This window comes from Echeneis naucrates, chromosome 21 (assembly GCF_900963305.1).
Source record: "Echeneis naucrates chromosome 21, fEcheNa1.1, whole genome shotgun sequence".
Lineage (NCBI taxonomy): Eukaryota > Metazoa > Chordata > Actinopteri > Carangiformes > Echeneidae > Echeneis > Echeneis naucrates.
In genome coordinates, this window is record NC_042531.1 from 17,995,643 (window position 1) to 18,017,152 (window position 21,510).

Below are 21,510 nucleotides of genomic sequence, written 5' to 3' on the forward strand. Positions count from 1 at the left end.
ATTATCAGATTATTAGCAGCAATGACGGCAGATTCTAATCCAAGGCAACTAGGTTTTGACCTGGTCTTCTCATGGGAGATAAAATCGCAGTCTATTACTAAATGAAAGTCTTAGAAATACATAGTTGGAAACAGCTTTCCAGCAGCCTACCTGCCTGGAGAGATGTGATGTGGTCAATGAAGAAAGATTGAATCGATAGGCTCGTTGGAAGGCTGGATTGACTCACCCACATATGAAAAATGTGTGCATATTAAATTGAGTTGAAACAAAATGGCGCCTCAGTCTGATTATGAGGCTGTGCTGAGGGGTTTGTGGAGGAGACTGGAAGGGTATGTAAGCAGAGTTGACTTAATTTCTGCTTCCATAACCTCAGAGAGGCTCAGAAGAGCTCTGCGACAGGTGGGAGAAGGGGGCACAGGCTCTTTCTCTGCTTCTTCAGGGAAATTCTTTGATGCACAAACAATGTCAGATTTGCTTTCAGCTCCAAACATCTCTGTGTTTTTACTCACACGGGTTTTTCAGCTTAGGCATTTCAAAGGAAAAAATTGAAGGCCATGTAATAAATTCTTGCCTAGCACCTTAGTCCCCAGCTGGACCACTGGATTTCATCTTCTAGAAACAGTTTTTTTGTGCCCAAGAAAATGTCAGAGATCATTTTCTTTGCCACAAATACTGATGAAGGAATAGCAGTGCAGTGTGAAATTCAAACCCCTGATTTTATGTTTCCGTGCTGGTGAGAGTGACAGCCAAAGGTAGGATGTTTATCTGTCCATCCATCCTGTTCCTGGCAACATCTGGCAACAAATAGCTGCAGCTGTGGAAAAGGCAGCCACTCGGACTCAACAACCAGCTAATTGGATGTTGGTGGTTAAAGATCAAATTTCACTGGTTGAATTTATCTAATCTGCACAAAATTTTCACTTGGACTCCAGGATACAATAATTGGAAATTGATGGCCCAAGATCAGAGGTCAAAGTCACCCCACAGTCTATGTTTGTGGCCATAATTCAGTTTTCTCAAAAATGTAGAATGGGATAAAGGGATTCACAATTCACACAATTCACACAAAAATCTTAAATTCAAGGTCACCTTTACTGTTTTGATGGCAAAACACAGTTTCAGCCATCGCTAAATGCTATAGCGGTAACCTTGTACACTGTGGTGATAGTATCAATCTTATATTCATGTTTAAAATTTGTCATCTTCTGTCATGACTGTGACCTGTCTGAAGAAGTTTTATTCTCCAAACACATAGAAGGAATTTGACCCTTTTTTTTTTTTGTTTTGTTTCCCTCGAAACCTACACACTACCATGATAGCAATACACCAGGACAAGAGTTAAAGTCACATCTATTCATTCATTGATTCATATTCTACTTATTCGCTTATTCGTTTCTGGGTTGTGGGGGCTGCTGGAGCCAATCCAAGCTCACACTTGATGAGGGTGGGGTGCACCCTGGACAGGTCATCAGTTCATCACAGGGCCAGCACACAGAGACAGACAGAGACCAACAACCACTCACACTCACACTCTTCAGAGTCACCAGTTAACCCAAACATGATGTCTTTGGATGGTGGGAGGAAACCCACGTGGGCACTGGGAGAACATGCAAACTCCGCCCAGAAAGGCCCCAGCGTGGGAACCGAACCTGCAACCTTATTATTGTGGGGCGACTGCACTAACCCCTGTTATTATTTTTTAATATCCCTGTATTACATATCAAAAAGGTCGCTTTTAGGGACTTCACAATCTGTAGAGCTAGCTAATGACATCCTCTATTTGTAGACCTTTTATAATAACATTCTGGCCCATTAATTACCAGAATGTGAGAAATTTCTAGATTAAGGTTTTAGCTGATGATTTTATTTGTTCATTCATTCATTCATTTATTCATCTTCAGACGCTTGGTCACGGGGGTTGTCATTTTATTTAATTTGATTAATTTATCTATATTATTTGTTAAAACTTGATTTTGCATTTAGCACCCCTGTGTGAATTTGCAGGTTACAACAGGGTACTTTAAACTGCTTGCCGCTGGTGGGACATTGTTAAAGTCTTAATGGTGTCATGGATGTATACTGCAGCAGAGTCATATATAGACCAGGCAGTCACTGTGGTATGTTGGGATTGTACCCAAGATACTTGCACAGTAAAGTTCCCAAGAGTGTCCTTTAACTGAATGAAATCCCTCCTCAGCAGTTCTGAGCCACTGAGTCTGATCATTCTCTTGAGATGCAAGCATTCGAGTAAAAGGTGTTGAGTTTTGCTTGTTAGACTGCTCAAAGTGCGGCAGCACCATGTGGGCTGTGACGTTCCTTTTTGTTGCTTTTGTGCAACTTTAATAACCCTCCCACTGTTAAATTGTGGTTTTTTGGAAAAGCCTGGGAGAAGTCATGATCATCTGATTGTTAATAGTTTTTGTTTGAGCTCGGCAGCATCCCTGAAGCTATCATTAGCTGTGTCAGCATTAGTAGCTTGCAGTGTTGTTCAGGCTCATACACTAAAACCTTGTTCTACCTTCCCTGCCTGTGTTTGTACGTTCCAGTGGATGTTGTGCAACGTTCAAGGCTTTTACTGCAGAAGTGACTATAAAAGTCAAATCTGACAGAGCCGTGATATTTTGCGCGTTGACTCTGGTATAATTCAATAAAAAATTATGTTGATACTGATAGAATTTTAAACTTATGATACCAACCAACCAGAGCAATCTGAATAATCACAGTCAATATCAATTAAAATGTCACTGAAAACGATATGCAAACATGCTGGAGTGAAGTTGTAATTTAAATAATCAAAAAAGCAACAACATTGTAATAGGTAATACATTTAATAAATAAATTACAAACATTGCGGCGGTGTTATTTATATCAATGTCCCACCCTGCCACAACTCATTGGTGGTCTCTAAACCACAAACACTTGGGATTAGTTATTTCGGATTTCTGATTATGTGTACATGTTGCTGATTCCAACCCCCTCAGCCCTGAAGTGCAGGCTGTGCACAAAACTCATTTTTCTTTTAAAACTTGAATATATTAATATACTCTGCACAACAAACACTGTACAGTTCACAGTCGTCTTTGATCTTGATATGTGTGAAAGACTAAAGTTTTGCAGAATTTTCCTCAGCTCCATCTTGATGGGGATCGGAGCTATATACACAGCTCATAAATTGACCCAAAAACTGAAGTGATAAGGCCTAAATCAGTATTCATGGCCCCACCTGGATGCTGGTGACGTATTTCTGAGCATCCTAACTCACAGGAAAACCTCCTTACCTGTGGAAATCTGAAAACTTGTCAAATTCTCATTGCCGAGCTAACTCCAAATTACAGATTACAGTTTTACAGATGTTACCAACACAATTGAAAATGCTTCAGTATTATCAAATACCATAATTTACTCTTCCCGTCTTAACCTAAGAAAGAAGGTTTCAATAAAAAGGAAGTGCATCTTGCAGTTTACCTACAGTACACAGTTATTAATATGGAGTGCCCATCAGCTGCAAGTGTGACCCTGTTTGAAATAAAGCCGTGGTTCAATGACACTTGAGCACTGCTTTTACAGGAGCTGTGTTTGCAGAAGGATGGTGACTTAGTTTAGAGTCAGTAGTGGGAGGTGACTGGAAGCATTTGGATGGAGATTTGAAGTCAGCATGAACTTTTACAGGTTTACAGACATGAGTCGGTGGGAATAGAGACATGTGCCTTGCTCGAAGTCCATACGCAGTAGGCAGTTCAGGGGCTTAGACTTGCTGACAGAAAGACTGCCACAGTGAGTCCATTTTAGTTAAGGCTTTCTCGGGGAATAGCAGCTGCCAGATTTCCTGCATGCACAGCGGTCCCTTGCTGCGCTAGCATGGCAGCACTCTAAATATGCCCAGCTGAGCCAGTCATATCATTAGTTTGTGATCTGGTCTCTGTTGATACTAGTGCAGCTGCTTTCGAAATGCGATGCAAAGTTGCAGGGGAAATGTTCAGTCCCCGGTGTTTGAAGTCACACAGCAAGTCTTGTGCTCCTTGCTCTGCGCAAGCATGCATGTTTGTATATTTATATACAAGATCTTTTCAGGATGTTTGCTGCTTAGCTGCCTTGCCTGAGCACGATGCACCTGCTGGTACTTCATACTTTGCCATTGATGAGGTGTGTCTGGTGGTTGACGGTACTCCATAGGGTGAACATATGAACAGCTGAGAGTCACGGTGTTTGGTCTTGGTTGATATTTTTGATGTTTAATTAATGTTGAAGAGTTGGAAGACGTCTCACACGCACACAATGCACAAGACCGCAATCTCGGCTTCCATCTGATTTGTCAACTCAAAGTGTTAGAGAATTGGACATTCTTTAGCTGTGCCTTCAAACCCCATCCATGAATATCAATGATTTTTATGTACTGTAGGGCTTTATGTCTAATGATCACAGAGTGAAACCTCTAATAGGACTCATGGGGATTAGCCACTCATCTCTATGTATCTATGCAATGAAAATTTGCCATGGAAGTTGAGTTCTGCCTAAGTGTGCTGCTGCTGTAATTAGAGCACAGCTCTGGGAGAGAACGAGTACAACAGTTGCTGTCTTGGACTGTTTTATAAATGTAGACTCTTGACTAAGAACAGGTGTTAGAAATCATTTCCAGCATTTCTACAATGGTTTTAGTCACTTTTATCGTCAACCTTCAGCCTGACCTTATGCTGAGTGTGGTGTCTAAAGCTGTAGTATTTAACAAATGCCCACACATAAATGCATCGTTGAGGCACTATTTCAGGAGACCATTCCACTGGTTGGATCAGAGGTGATGGACAAATTGTTTGTATAGGGTCTAGGTGGGGGACATCCTTTGTGTCTCCCTTTTGGACAGTCTTAGTTTCTGTAGTTCAGATGGATAAAAATGTTTAATGTTTCAAGGGAGGCATACCAGCTCACTGTTGACTGAGCCTCCTTCAGGTCTGCAAGCATGAACTTGCCGTGAGTTGAATGAAAAAGATCATTGGATTAGATGCTAGCTAGAGCAGTGATAATTTTACAGGAGTATTTTTGACACTTGCTGTAAAAAGTTAATCATTTCATCTTAAATAATGTTTCGCCAACAGTAAAGGAGCTCAGGGATCTAGAGAGGACTCTGAAATCCACTTCTCTGCAGTGGCCAGCATAGCCTCGGGCACATCTGGCACTTGGTTAAGTAAGTAGCACCCACAGGTGCCTCCATTTGAAGGTATTTAAAAGCCAGTAGCCTGACATGAGGCCCATGAGTGAGGCTGAGGCCACGCCGAAGAGACCATCCATCTCCAGGGACTCCCAGCGGAGGGAAAAGCATCTCAGAGGAGGAGTTTAGGAAGCTTACTGCCAACACCTGCATTACCATCTATGCTGGTCTGTTAAAAGTGATACAATATCAAGTATCCATTATCCTACGCCTTCTCTCTCATAACTGGGATTAAAACTGATGACTTCAGTGTCAGCATCTTTCTGATCTATAAATGTGCTTGGAAAGCAAATGAAAAGATGCTCCTTATGAGTTCAGCTCTTGCCTTATGTTTGGTAAGGTTTCCTCAGGTGTTAAATCAAATCCCGCATTAGCTGTGGATGCCACAGTAACTAGTTCAGCATGGATTCCCCCGGCTCGGCAACTTCACCAAGATGTAAAGAAATATAGATAATGCAGGAATTTAAGAGCAGCCCACCAATCCTTCCTGGCTGTATTTTCTAAACCATTTCAAAAACTATATAACGATCCAATAAAGAGCCAAGAAAGGCCGAACCTGTTTTTTTTTATTTTATTTTATTATTTTTTTTAGAAAGTCAAAAGATGACAGTGAATCGCAAAATAGCCACAAAGAGAGATGAGAGATGTCCAATGACAGCATGCGCTGTTTTCAGTTGAACTGAATCTGGATGTCTTTCAGAAGGAACCGCGCTTGTGCCGCAATGTCATTTTCTGAAATAGAGTCTGTGCTGCAGAACTGTCAGATGTGTTCTTGTCTCTCTGCAATGATTAAAATGCCTTGAGTGGCTGAGATCATAGCTGTGCATTAAGGGGGTCCATTGTTCAAAACGTCCCATCAGCATGGACCTCACATCGACGCGCTCCCCTAATCATGCACTGTAGCTACCCCGTGTCTGGTTCAAGTTACACAAATCAGCTTGATTGTCAGTGTTGGCTTCTTCCACGCGAGGTCACCTGCAGAATTAAAATCAGTCCTGTCTGTGAAAGATTTGGAAATGGCAGTTCACGCTTTTATTTCCCCCTCACCTCGACTGCTTCAGATCTCTCCGTGTAGGAGTCTGTCAGTCAGTCAGGCCGTCTCGCCTGCAGCTGGTTCTTGAGTACAGCAGCGAGTCTCCTCAGCGCTAGGACGTGGTAAGAGACAGCGGTTCTCTCCTGTACCGGCCTCTCCTTGGTGCTTACCAGAATTCATTTTATGATTCTTTTATTTGTTTTTAAAACCCTGTCCGCACAGGGCAACATCTTGGAAACCCTTCTCCGTTATTCAGCCTGCACATCCCTCAGATCTGCTGACCAATCACATCTCCCCATTCCACACGCCTGTTTCAAATCAAAGGTGATGAAGAATTTTCAGCTGTCATTTTTTTTTCCTTTTATTATTTCCTTCCCTTGAATTGATATATTCAAAAGCCTACTCTTCTCTTTAGCCACCTTAGTCATCCTGAACACTCTGGTTTTCATTTTGCTATATTTTCTGTGTTGCCTGTGCCGTGCCTTTTGTGTTATGATTGTATAAAGCTATTCCCTGCTTTTATTAAGAGGAAGTCCAGAGCTTTGTTTCGTTTGGCACTGAATCTGATACCACCACAATGATGACTGCAATATTTTGCTTCAAATAAGATCAATGGCGTTTAACAACGTCATAAGAGAGAGATGGAGAAATGTGAGTCTATGAACTTTAATGTACTTGTTTTACTGTTTGTCAATACCAGTGGATTGCAAAGAGATTTCTGAGCAAGCCACTGTGTCATTGAAATGAATCGAAGGCAGTAAAGTATAAGGCGGTACAAGGCTGACAAAGTGAGTGAAGTTCCACTTGGTTATCAAACTGCCTCAAATTCAAATATTGCTGTCAGGGAAATGCATATTTAATAGCTCTCCGAGCGTAAAGACTACCATTCGAGAAATGAGGCATGGTTTGTTAGTGTCTTGACTTATAATTCAAACTTTCCCTTTGCATCCAAACGATTCTTTCTATATTTAACTTTCATAAATTGCAAATGTCACCTCCACATAACACCTACTATCCACACATACGTCAATGTGAGCTCTGGCTAATTCTTGTTTTAAGTGATGATCGGTTTTCTCATATGTGGAGATTTCATCTCATAGCTCGTCACATTTGCTTCTGCCACATTTCGCCATGCTCTACCCTCAAATTGGTACACCCCTTCCCTCCACTACACGGTTACACACTGATGCGTGTGTGCACACGCCTTCTCTTCACATCTCTCCTCTCCTTTGTCTCCCACTCATGTGGTTTCCTCTCATGCGGTTTTTCTGTTGAGCATGTCCCTCTCCACTCCCCCGCAGTGTCCTCCTCGATCCCTCATTCCTGTCATTGCTATCGTCTTAACATTTATCCCCCCGATCACTTTTACTTTTCAGCTTTAAATCTAATCCACCTTCCCTCCCCTACTCCTTCATGCAACTGTCCTTCGACCATTTCTTTTCCTCTCTGTTTTCCACATACTACCCTCCTCCTCCTCCATACCTGCTTTTTCACTCTACATTCCCCATACCACTCTGCTCCCCCACCTCCTCCCTCCACCTGTCTTTGTTCCACCCCTGTCAGCCGCCAGCTATGCCGGACACTCGGTGGAATCAGCACTGGGAGCTGCTATAGATTCACAGAATGAATGATGATCGTTATGCTTGTTTTGCTAGGTTGTTGTGTTTTGTGACCTGGTAAGGCACGGATCCCTGTTTTTTGTACAAAGTGCTCTCTTGGTGCATGCATCGGTTGCTTTGTGTGCGTGTGTGTGTGTGAGCTGTGCTGATCCCAGGCAGGTAGGGAGACAACAGGTCCTGGCTTCAGTCCCACATTTTAGCTTTTCCAACTCAGATAAAGAGAGCTGAGGGTAGGCAGAGCCACAGCAGCCCCTGCAGGAGGTTTGAGGAAACTATATTTCCAGTGACAATAGCTGAACGGGTGTGAAGGGATATGCGACGGTACACAAGACTAGAAGCAGGCTTAAATGTATGATGAAGACAGAATGCGAATGAATACTTTTGAGGAAATGGATGATCGAGTGCACTCAGGTTCTCCTACATGAATATGGATGCATTCTTCTCTTTATTTCCTCTCACTAACCCACACAAGTCACACACAGAAGCACACACGCGTCGACACGCACACACACACACACACACGGGACCATCAACACTTCTGCTGTCACTGTGTGCCTCATCGAGATGCCATGCAACTGTCCAGGTTTGGTCGCAGCAGAGGTATGGGGCAATGTCTGCGACTTCTGCAAATCCTGAGCCAGTGGGCACATAAGGCCTTGCCATATGGCACTGGCCAATAGCCCCTCTCCCCTGTCTGCAGAGAATTGTGGCGGCTCAAATGTTTTCACCTTCTGTTTCATTCACCCCTCCTCATTAGCATGCCCATTTTTCCCCTCCTCCTAAATCTTTGCTTCAAATGGCCTGCTATCCATTAAAATCACATCTTGGAATCCTTTTGACAACTTTTGTCTTTTTTTCCTTTAAATTTGGTTGATAGTGGTCCATGCCAAACAGCTGACAAAGCCTGCAATGAAAGACCACTGATCACAATCTCACACTGCCAGCCATCAAGACAATTCATGGCTCAGTGTTACAATGTCCCAACAAAGACTGCAACAAGAAGACCTTTGTCCCTGACGCCTTTGTCTCGTGGTCATCTGCTCAGTAAATTGGTCCCGTGAGAAAGAATAAAAAAGAATAAAATATGTTGATATTTGTAACCTATTGTCCTCCTTACTGTCACATGAAGCGAAACACCAGATCAATAAGACATTAAGATGCCTGTTTTTTTCTTCCCTACAAGTCTGGTTGAAGATCAACTGGCACTTCCAGTAAAGATAAAGATGTGCAATGTTTCGCGTCTTTCTGACTGCCTTGTTTTATGTTTGGCAATCTATTTCTGTACCCGTACCACCTCTATAATGGCTCACCTAAAATACAACAAGTGATGCACCCAGCATGCATTAACAAGCCTATGACATGAGATTTCTGCATGAGACTGTCATTTGCACGCAGCTGCATCTGCCGTTCGCGCCTACTCTAAGAGTGTTTGAGGTTTTTAATGCACCATACGCACATTGCTCCTCTCCTCCACTGAAAAGAGGGTGAAAGCCAAATACTAGGGGAAGATGAAGACACTGGGGTTCGGGAGTTTTTGCAGAAAAGAAGGCACTCTTGAAAAATACCCACAGGGTTGTGCCGGGCAGCTTTCTCTTCAGTTGCATCACTGCCTGCCATAAAGTGAGAGTCCCCAGGTTAAGAACAGCCTCAGCCAGATGGGAGAGACCGTAACAGTGAAGGGCGGGAGACAGAGGGGAAGGATGGAGGATGGCGAAAAAGCACGGGCCCTGCCGCAAGCTATTCCAATCGCCTTTGTGGGGTTGCCATGTTTTCATTCTCTCCCACTCTCCTTTGAGGGGATTTTCGATCCCTCTCCCTCTCGCTGTCTGTGTCCCCATTTCTTCTTCACTTTCTTTTTCTTTTTTATTTTATGATGTTCTTTTTTTCTCCCCTCTGTGCCTCGTTTTCTTCAGGCGCTGTGATTCTTTTTTATTGTGCCAAGTTTGTTGAGCCAGGGCTTCGTCTTTCTCTCCCTCTCTGTTTGGCCGTCTGCATCTTCACTTCTGTATTTTCCTGTACTTTCATTACCCCTCAGTCTCCTACTGTCTCACTCTCATCTATTTCCACTGACTTCCTCTCCCCCTCAGCCCAATTTCACTCATTTTTGCCTCTCGTCTTTGCAACAGCCTCTTTCCTTCCTGCTTCTCAATCCCTTTGATCAAGCGCCAGTGTGCAGTTTCTCTTTCCCTCCTGTGCTCCTCTTCCTCCTCCTTTTGTGTATATTCTGACATCTTTTCCCGGCAGCTATTTAAAAGCAGCATTCACACTTGATTGTTGTGATGCTCCTGGGCTCCTGAATCGATGGCACAGTTACTTTCGCACTTCTCCTTGTGGCCATAAGGCCCATGTGTATGTAGCAGCATCAGCACTGAAGCAATGAAATTCAAAAGTGCAGCACATGTATGACAACTCTGGTATTTAGCTCCTTTTCTTTAACATCTCTCTTCACACTCTCTGTTTCAGTTTTGCTTGGGGAAGAAAAGCATCCAACATCCGTTAAGGATTTGGATGAACACAGACTAGTTGAGTCTAAGTATAGACCCCTCCCGCTCACATGATCACCTACATGGTGTTTCAATCAAGCCTGAGGGTAAACTGCCTCCCTTGCACAGTTTGTGCCGGCTTTGAATAAAATAAAGGTCTACACTTACATCATGTGTTTTAAACTAAACGAGAGAATGGAACCGTTAACTGACAAGGAATACTTTTGCTGACGTAACCAATCAAGAAAGAACTGGGGCCAATTTCCCATTGACATCAATACAATGTGACTTCTCATACCAACCAGTGGCATTGGCCCCTAATGGTCATTAGAAAGAATGGAGATTTAAGGTGCTTCGGCATTGGCTTCAGTTTTCAGCCCTGGTGTCTACATGCATTTACTTGCACAGGCCATGGTCTAACTGTACTATAGAGATGCCCCCTGACTAAATCTACAGACATAAAGGAACAGATTGTTTTATGACAGAAATTACAACTACATGTGAACAGGAGGTTGAAAAAAGTCTCTGACAGACTAGCTATAACTCTAATTCTCGTCTTAGAAGCTAGTTGGATAAGATATTAACAGGGAGAGCAGCTCACTCATGAATCCCAGTGTTCTGTATGATTTAGCCTTCTGTTTTCTGCCCCCATTGGCATTATATTAAATGATGGATGATGACAGCAGAGAGATAGCAATGAGTTAATGTGCAAAGAGAGGACAAAACAGAATCTAATTTATTTTTTAACATTATTAAAACTCACTTCAAACATTTAAAAGTAGTTTATCAAGTTTATTGCTCTGAGTTAAACCCTACGGGGATGGAGCACATGGACTTTCTCTTACCTGGCTGCTACTGCTGTGTTATAGCTAAAGGCGTGAGTGCCATGTAGTACTGCAACGACACAGATAGGTGCTCGGGCCTACAGAGAACAGATTCCAGCTCTGTCCATCAGAGACTCGAAGGTGGGCCGAATTGGAAACAAAGAGCCATGAGTGCCTTAGCTGTCGTGTTCCTCCGAGGACAGTCCAACAAGCCCCTTTGTCCTTGTGATGTCACACCCAGCAGGAACACATTTTCACACATTGCCCAGTTTTCAGCACTTTAAAATTTAATCAGGTTATGGGCTGTGAGTACAGAGCGACAGTTTCTCTGAAACCTCTGAAAGCCATAGCTTTTTCCCAGGGAATAGAGAGCGGGGGGGGGGGGGGGTTTTCTCAATTGAATAATCACATTTGTTATTCCTGCGGTGTAGCGCTGGCAAATCAATATCAAATCAAATGAATATCTTTCCTCCACAGCCAGAAAAGAAAAGAAAAAAAAAAAAGAAAACTAGGACCAGGCACTGATGTGCCATCAGTCATCTGAAAAATCTCAGGTTGCTCAGTAGCCAACAAACCGTGTGGGGAAATGAATGAGTAATGTTCTCCCATACCTTAGTAGCTATTTTGCTCAGTGCCCTTGAGCAAGTCACTTAACCTTCCACTGCTCCAGTGGAGCAACGGCAGAGGTGAGCAACAGCAGATGCTTGTAATTTTTCAGAAGATATACACAGTGTGAAGATGAGCCATTAAAAAAAGGATTTTTTTTTTTTTTTTACAATTTCTGAATTGTGCTGTTTTTTTTTTTTTTTTTACCAAAATCATTTATAGCCATTATTCTCTAAAAGGGTTGAAGACTCAAAAGCTCTGCTTCATTAGGAATGTATAAAAATATTTCAAATCCCGCTGGTGCAATGATCCACCCACTTTACACCAGACTGAGACTCTCTCATGTGAAATAGTCTGATTGGAATGATACTTTAACTTCACGAAAAAATAAACAATATCCCAACATGATATGCAGTTCAGTGCTGCATATACCTGGATGTAGATGGCCAGTGATAAACAAATGCACAAGCTGTCCCACCAATCAAACTGCTACAGGTGTGGCCTGTTTGGATACGAAAAAGTGTGAAAAAGAGTCGACAAACTGCTTTTTGTTTACAGCGACTGCCATACCACACTTTTACTTAACACCTCTTTCCACCTTATATCTAATGAATTATTTTGTTAGACCAACAGCTTTGCAATTTTCTGCAAAAAAATAAATAAATAAATAAATAAACATTTTGTCTGCAGTCAAAAGAAATATGTTAAGCAGCTTATGGCCTCAGAGAAAAGCAAACCTGACTCTCATCTGATTTATCATTTTATTTTTCTTGAGTTTTATTGACAGAGAATTATTTATTTATTTATCTGTTTATCTTAAAGGTTTGAGCCATTTGCAGTTCCCACAGTCATCCTTCAAACATTTGACAAACACAAATTGAATGGCAGCATTTGTCCAAATAATAATAATAATGGAAATTGAAAAAAAAAAAAACAAATTTTTTGATTTCCATGGGGCAGCACAGGGGCGTCGCAGGGGAGTGCTGGAGACAATCCCAGCTCGTATTGGGCAATGGCAGGGTACTCCCTGGACAGGTCACCGGTCCATCACAGGGCCAACACAGAGACACAGAGACCAACAACCGCTCACACTCGGACCTACAAATTAGAGTCACCAGTTAACCCAAACATGATGTCTTTGGATGGTGGGAGGAAACCGGAGTACCTGGAATAAGCCCACAGGGAGAACATGCAAACTTTGCACAGAAAGGCCCCAGGCCTGAGAACCGAACCCGCAACCTTCTTTCTGTGGGGCAACAGTGCTAAGCATTATGTGGCCGTGCTGCCCTAAATAAAAAGCAGTTGACCCTTAACATGGCAACATATACAGCATACTATGAAATAGCTCGAAAGTCATTTAATGATATAGACGATGGAATGTCAAGGACTTCTTAAAGTTATTTTAAAATGGTACCTCTTTCTTTTTCCTGCTTCTTTTCTTACCCTTTTTGCTCTCCTCTTATCTCTGCAGTGCAACAATGACTATGCCCCAGTGTGTGGCTCCAACAATCAGAACTACCAGAACGAGTGTTTCCTGCGCAGGGATGCCTGTAAGCAACAGTCTGAAGTACTCATTATGTCAGAAGGGGACTGCCCTGCTGGTGAGTTCATTTACATTATAACGCCTACACAGATGTATAAACAAGCAAACAGGCTCCCTCGTGCACACACACAGTCAAAGAATATGAAATACTGTGACCAAGGATCTGCTAATAACATAGGCAACATATAGATTTGCTGCACAGATGTAAAGCAGGTAAAGGACACGATGCAAATGCAGAGCGAGGTTGGTAGAAAAATGAAATAAACTGGTTTCTACATTGGTTTTAACAACACAATTTCCAGGCTCAGTTATGATAATCATCAATATATGCAAATACGTCTAGTGGGTGGGATCCAGTAATTAATTAGAGTGATGCATTACTTCAAAGGCATTAAAAGGTATGATGAAAAAATTGCCAGGGGTGACGGACTGATGTAATTTTCCAAAGATTAATGTAACAAGCCACAACTACGATGACAGCGACAAGTGTTCTTGATGAGTGAAGATTTCATCATAGCAAACACAGGAAAGTGAAGGGAAGACAGGATTTGGCCAAAAGGCATGTAGGTTGTGAATTAAGTTCTTTTGTTCGTTTTCTTAATTCTGCATCGTATGCGTTATACATAAAGCAAGAGAGGGTGCGACAGCTGTGACCTTTTCATTATGTAATGTTTAAATAATGTCAAAAGGCATGAAATGTAAATAATTTTGCTAGTGCCGAATTGTCACAGGTAGTTACTGTAACACTGTTTCCAGGAGGCATGCTCAACAAGGCAGAAAATTGAATGACAGAATTGCACATCATCTTGATGGTCATTTCATTTTTCAGTTTGTGTAAATATACTGTATATATGTATCTATTCATTTAAGGATTCAAACAGAAGATAAGACTTTGCCAGCAATGATATTAACACTTCTAAGTGGTTGTGTTGTCGATTGCTTGTTCTTAACGAAAACAATTGCTGTATGAATATGCGCATGATATTGCCACTCGTTTTTGTCTACTGGTTTTGTATCATATCAACCCAACACAGTATCATATCATTCTAATAATACTCTGTTTCCCACCAAAATGGGTAAATGATAGCAGCATTAATAATATAATTAAAAAATTATGGTGTCACAATGAGTTCCTTTAAACCCAAGTTGTTTGAAAGGAACGTCTGCAGGAGTGAAACCAGAGCAGAACTCACAGAGATCACAGATGTGTTGTGACTAGCTTCTCGAATTGTGTTCATTTTCTCGCAATCGATCTAAAAAGTGCCATTTTAATCTGACAATATTCTGGAAGCGTTGTGTCTTGTGTAAAATTATCCTGATGGTTATTATGGTGACTATCGGGTGGAGCAATCAGTAACAATCTGTGATCACATTCCCTTCTCCTGTCAGTCTCCTTGAGGGACAGGCAGGTGGAGAAAACTTTGTGACAAGGTTACAGGAAATAATGAGAGAGCAGTCTCCTTTTTCATTAGTCTCTGCCCAAACTGACATGGTGATGCAACAGAAGTTACATTCACCGCTGTCTGGGAGCAGCTACAGTCAGGAGGAGAGGCAGGTATCAGTGTATCGTTTCCAAAAGTCTCAGTTTTAAGGTCCCCACAAACTGACTTACTTTTCCTCTACTCCTGCCACCGATAGGTCAAACTCTTAAATTTGTTGCATATGTCATGGCTGCTGCTGCTGGATATTTGAGTCTTTTGAGGGAAAGTTATCAACTTTAAGGACATTTTTTATTTCGCGTTCTACTACTAATTACATCTGACAGACAAACATAATGTCCTGTTTTAATCTGAGTGTCTGTGTGTGAGTGGATGTGTGTGCAAGTGCGTGTGTGTGCATTGTGTGTGCGTGAGTGGTGATGTGGCCTGGGTGGGGGATATTGTCTTATTTATTTTTATTCTTTTCGAAGTAAACGCAAGAAACTTCTGCCACAAAAAACAAATAAATAAATAAATGGACCAAACTCAGTGACTAATTCCCCAAACTTAACAGCAACCTTGCGACCTGCCCAACGTGCCCTAAAGATAATATCTAACTAGTCCAGTGAGCAGTGATAACTAACATGTCTTTGGAGTCATCAGGTGGGAACTTCCTTTCACCAGCGTTTCGTCTAGTTGGTCCCACAACAATTAAATATACAATTTCATGTTCTTTGCTTGAATAGTGCTGTATCAATAAAGTTTGAATGGATGATTGGATGATTGATTGATTGCTTGATATAGTGAATAATTTCCCTTAACCAGAGTTCTACCAGGGTAGCACAGCAGTCTTCCTACTCGGGTATGAGAGGAGCTCTCCCGGCGCTCCCAGTGTGTGAAAATTCCTGCTGAGGAATTGGGAGGGACACGCATGAGTTTGACTCATCAGAACGAATTACCGCGGAGAGGAGATGCTGTGAATCTGAACAGGTTACCACAAGAAGGTTCTGGTTCTAGAATTCAAAGAGAATTGTGAGTAACGAGGAAGACAGCAAGATCCCGCAGAGAGGATATCAAGATTACGATTTGGTCACTCAGGACTCAACAGCACACTCTTTAAAACAAAGAAACATACCGTATTTCAGGAAACCGTGACTCTTGTGACCAACAGGAAAACCATAGAACATTTTGCACTTTATTGTCCAAAGTATGATGGTGAGAGATGGGAACTAATTTTGAAACTCACAGAAATGAAGTTGAGTTACAAGTTAAGTTCATGTGATAAATGTTATGACGCACTGTTATACTATCTTAGGAGAACAAATTTGATAAAGAGAATATAACTCAGTTTTATTTATTTGTGGAATTTTTCCCCTTTTTTTTTTAACAATTTCAGTTATTGCAATTAAGTTAGAGTCCCAATCCTCACTCCATACCAGTCGGTGGCGGTAATGCACGATAACGTTGTTTTCCAACCGTCATAAAACAAGACGAAGAAGAGCAAGAAGCAGGTTACCGCAAGTCACAGTATTTACTGTTTGTGGGCTTCTGTGGGCGGGTGAGTGACAGCTCATAGCGGCGAGGGAATGGGAGTGAAACAACAAATCAGTGTTGCAATTTTCCCCGCAGGGAAGATTTAGTGATTAACTTCAGTCCCTGCAGTCACAGTCGCACAATAGTGACGCGTTTTATGGTCCATTCTTTGCAGTTAGCTTATGGTGGCAGGGGTGAGTCAGTGAACGAGTTAACAGAGATGATGACTCTTGACTCACGAGTCAGTGAGATTTCCAGTTTAGAACGATTCGTACAGGATTCCCACATCACTAAGTGCCAAGGTCACAGTCTAACAAATAATAAAATATCTGCAGGCCACGTCGGTCTGTACAGGAACTGACCCAAAAATGAATCCCGCAACATTCCCCAATAAACCAAAAATATAAATGAATCAACAGCACACAGAGACCTTGCTAAATTCTGTCAGACAGAACAAACCGTTCCAATCCAAGAGCCAGTGCATCAGTCATTTAAGATCTGGCGTTGATCCTATTAAGACGAAATTGCTAGAAATAACGGCGCAGGCTGATAAAGTCCTAAAGTCAGAACTCGGTGGTTTTGAGATTAAACCCAGCTTTCTCTGATGGTAGGAAAGTGTCAAATGATTTCCACTTGACACTCTGATTTGTGAGTAGCTGCCATATTGGTTTCGTTTGTTTGTTTGTGCCTAGTTGTTTTTAATTTAGCCCGCCATTCTCCATTGATGGGTGTGTGAGTCCTCAGCCAGCAGATAATACCATGTTTTGTTTAAAAGCCACCAAAATGATACTGAACTCAAACTCAAACTGAACTGTTTTCCGTTAGTAATGCTAATACACCAAATCAAGCAAAAATAGGTAGACGTTATCTGCATTTGAATGGTTATTGGGCGTCTAGAAACTGCTCAGCTTGGTTACTTGTGTTTCCTTCTCCTTTGATGCTAACAGCTAATGGAACAAACAGCAACGTAACTAGGAAAATTCCAAAGCCATTTCCGGGCCAAACTTTTTTCCAACCAGAGGAATATCAACAAAGGCAGCTCGTCTATATGACAACTGCATTGTGTGTCTTCTCGAGCTTGCATCGATAGACTATTTTCACATATTTGTGTTGTCTTTACCCATGAAATCTTTCAGTTGGTTGCTGTACATCCCTGAGAAAGTAAACAGGATATGTGAATGTGTCCCATGGCCCCAAGGATGTACTGCACAATCAATAAGTCAAGCACTATAGTGAACTATGACACCAGGGGCAAAGAGGCACCACAGCTTGGTGAGTGCAAGGCAAAAATCCTGCTTTGGTATGGTTCAAGTAGAAGTAGATATTGACTCGGCTGATTGTAGTTTCAATTCAATTTGGTATAATCTTTCAGCATTGGTTCATGTGCATAGCTTCAGCATTGAATTAAATCATTTTTTTATGGCAGTGGTCATGGGACAAGCAAGATAATAATTTTGTTTTAATAGGAAACGGAGGAAACCCCCCTCTTTGTTCCCTGTTGAGAAGTGATTAGCCTTTTTTTTTTTTTTTTTTATCTTACTGTATTTTTTAATAACAGGCATGACTTGTTGTAGATGATCCCTTATATACAGGGATTGCTCTTTTCTTTTAAACAGTATTTCTTTCTATCTTTTTCCTTTTTTTTGGGGGGTTTTTTATTTTACGCTCCCTCTCCCTTGATGACATTGTCTGTTGTTTTCTTGTTTTCATTGGCTGTAAGGAAAATACAGAACTCTCTGTAATTGCCTAGCATACATTGGGATTGCTGTTTTCTTATATAGTTTAGTGTTTAAGATGCTGTGTGGGTGTCTTTGCTCGGAAAAGGTCAGGCACTTCATTAGGCACGTTGTGGAGACCAGTAGTGCTACTGGCAGTGTGCAGTAAAGCGAATAGGTTTTATTAACCTGTTCTGTAGGTAATTGAAGAAAGAAGATCTGCATACAATCTCTATAGTTCAATATCTACTGCATAGTATCCTGCTTTAATTGAGACTAGTGCACAGCATTTAATATACACTCAGTCTGCTTTGATGATAGATTAACTGTAGCATGTTTATTTCACACCAGTCTGTGGAGCCTTCCACATGCATATTAACGAAGACTGTGGATTTTTATTTATCACAACATGTAATTAGACTTGGACAGCATAATGTGTTAAATGCTAAAAAAAAAAAAAAAAAAAAAATGATAGCATTGACCAAAGAATCTACCCATTACTGAGTCATGTTGGGAATAAAGTGCCTCGTTGTGAATGAGTGGATCCAGAGGCACAGCGATGGCTGTTCCTGCCATATGTGAATCACTGCTTAAGCCAAGATAGCACTGCTGGCTCAACTCGAGCAGGTGCTGACTCAGTCTCCCCACCCCCCAAACCCCCACTGACAGGCAGTCGGCAGAAGTCCATTAAAGGGCTTGAATGAGTTCAACTCAGTAGAGGGAACGTGTGGAGATTGAGGTGGAAATGTTACTGCAGTAACCGTAGTGGTGTCTGTGCAAGTCGGCGGGGCCGTGAACAGTCACATGAAATGCCCAGCATCTCTATATTGGATGTTTTCGGGTGTGTGTGCGTCTTTCGGTGCGCCTCTTCAATACATGTGATAGTATAAACCAGTGTGTGGGATATGGATTTGTGTATCTATTGAAATAGGAAGAGATAATGAACCCTTTCTTCTGCCTAACAAGAAGGACTTTTGAGAACTTAATGAGGGATTCAGACAAGGACATGCTGTGCTGTGAGGTCCTGACAAACACACTGTGTCTGTGGTTCTTAAGGCTTTTTTGTTACGCTCAGATGTACATTTTATACAAGAATTGATTCAGAACAAATCTGTAAACAACTCCTTCTCTTTTTTAAATAAGTGTTCATTTCTCTCTAATTAAATCAGTGATATGCTCTGTGTGAAATAAACAAAATGAAAAAAAAAATAAATAAAAAATTACTAATTACTCACGAAGAAGCCAAGTTCATATCTTGGTCTGAAATGATTGTCTTAATGGAATAACCAGGGGAAAAACAACATCAGTATGTGCATACAACATGACGAAATGACAAAATTACAACCAAACTTAAGTGCTGGAATGATATCTGTCACAAATGTAGCCTTCCTAAAGCTGATGTGGTTGTGGTTTGTTTGTTTAAAAGGTAAACTGTGAGCTCTGTGTGTGGGAGCTGTTCTTATATAACTGGGTGTTACACCCAAACCGTGCATGTGGGAATGTGTGGCAGGCAGCGACTTCTAAAGTGTTTCTTCTTTGTTCTCTTGCTTCACCACTCGCTTGCCATTTAGCTGATACTCAAAGCAATTCTTCCTTAAACTGAGTGCAGCAATGGAATATGTTAATATATTATAAAGAGGAGCAAATACTAGTAAGAGTGAAAACTATTTTACACAATTTGTGCATTTGCAGCAACAAAGCACTTTCTCTTTATCTGCATTGTTCTCTCTCCCTCTCTTTCTATTTCCATCTTTCAAAATCCCATTAGCAGCAACAGTACACAGTGTAATAGATATATGTCAGTTCGCCAGTGCCAGCACTTGTTTTCCCTGCTGGGATGAGAGATATCATGAAACAGACATCTCCAGGGGGAAAACGTGGTGAAAGAAAATCTAGATGCAGTGTTCATAATGTAACTCTAACTCTCCGAGCTTCATATTAGTGCAGCAATGTAAAAAAAAAAAAAAAACAGCAAGCCATGGGTTTTTATTAAAAATATATATATTTCACCTCTGCATCAATTTCAGAGCTTGGGGTTGGTCCTGGATACATCCATTGGCATTTTAACTGCCAAAGTCACAAACCACTGAATCAAAGCTGGGTCTATCACTGTTTTATGTCCCCTGGAATATTTCCACTGTGTTGTGTTGTATTTGTAATGTACAGTACAGGCCAAAAGTTCGGACACACCTTCTCATTCAAATGAACAGGAAAGTGTGTCCAAACCTTTGGCCTGCACTGTAGCTAAACTATTTGGTTGGGCAGAGAAATATTTACTGGGTTGTCATATTGAGGATGTTTTCTGTTTTGTCTTTTTAGTGTGTTGAACTCTACCTGATACAGATCTGAAATACAACAATGATGTGCTTTTACCTCTTCAAGCTGAACATTTCTGTTGTGTTTCTGGACAATTTCTGCTTAATATTCCTTTTTGTCAATAGAAAAACAATATAACATTGGGTCACACCCCATCTGCTGCTGAAGCTCTTGTGATGTAGCCAATAGTGCTAAAGAGCAGCAGGCAGGCCATATTGTTTTCTCAACTACTGTCAAGGTCAAGAGTTAAAACATAAGTTCATTCTGAAATTAACGAATGTCTGTTTTCAGAGAGCAAGCAACACATTTTCCATAGATCTAAAATTAGAAAATGGCATGTTTGATTTTCAGACCTGTACGTCAGCAGGTAGTTGTGTCCACAAATTATAACCACTACATTCATCTGTTGAACTGGAATTAAAATAGATGCATGAAACCTCATTCCCTCAGCATTCATTCATAGCGAAGACTGATCATATTTCTAATTTTTTACATTTTTGCTTAGACGTGACCTGTCATGTTACATTAGCATGTCGCAATTTTTTTTTTTTTTTTTTTGTTTACAGTGGTTGGCAGACCTGCAGGATCATGTGGTCTCATTAACCCTCTTGGCTCGTGAGGCCAAGCGGCCAGACATTAGTCTGCTCACATTGCACGCAAAGATGAGGAGGCCTGCTCAGTTGCCAGTTCATGCTAAGTGACAGCACTGAGGCATGAACAAACAGGATTGGATACCCGTGCCATCCAGGAAAGGCAACTTAAAATGGCTGCTGTGGAAAAGTTCTCATATCATGCGCATATTATCACAGAGGTTTAGGTTTTTGACATGAAGTGCTATTTATTAGCTGATTAGTGATTTTTTTCAGTGCAGCTTCTTTCAAACGACAATGCAAATTTACACTTCTTTCATTCTCATCCATTTCAGTCCTTATTACCTTCGTGCTTCTTACAGATAAGGAAGTTCAGATTTTGAGGTTGATAAGTGGAAGAGCTATCAGTGGTACAAAGCCAGTGAAAGTTGATTAGCACAAGATGGTACCACATTTCTATCCCATCAAATGCAAGCCCAGCGCAGTGAGGAGCAGTTAAGCATCAGCTTAGCAAAGCGAAACAAACCAAGCAGCCTATTTCCCCCAAAGGAGAGAGTTAAACTCAAGCAAGTGCTCGCATAGCATTTTCCAACTCAGTTCACAAAGTGAACAATAAACTTCCAGGAA

At 41.4% G+C, this 21,510-nt stretch overlaps 1 protein-coding gene across 2 annotated transcripts in view; it reads left to right on the forward strand.

Moving 5' to 3' along the window:
• The window catches only part of tmeff2a (transmembrane protein with EGF-like and two follistatin-like domains 2a), a 108,935-nt gene that overhangs the window by 28,224 nt on the left and 59,201 nt on the right, over nucleotides 1-21,510 (forward strand). For both annotated transcript variants that reach the window (XM_029530875.1, XM_029530876.1), the window contains exon 3: nucleotides 13,240-13,369. In XM_029530875.1, the coding sequence (XP_029386735.1) occupies nucleotides 13,240-13,369 (130 nt within the window). The remainder of the gene's footprint in view (nucleotides 1-13,239; nucleotides 13,370-21,510) is intronic.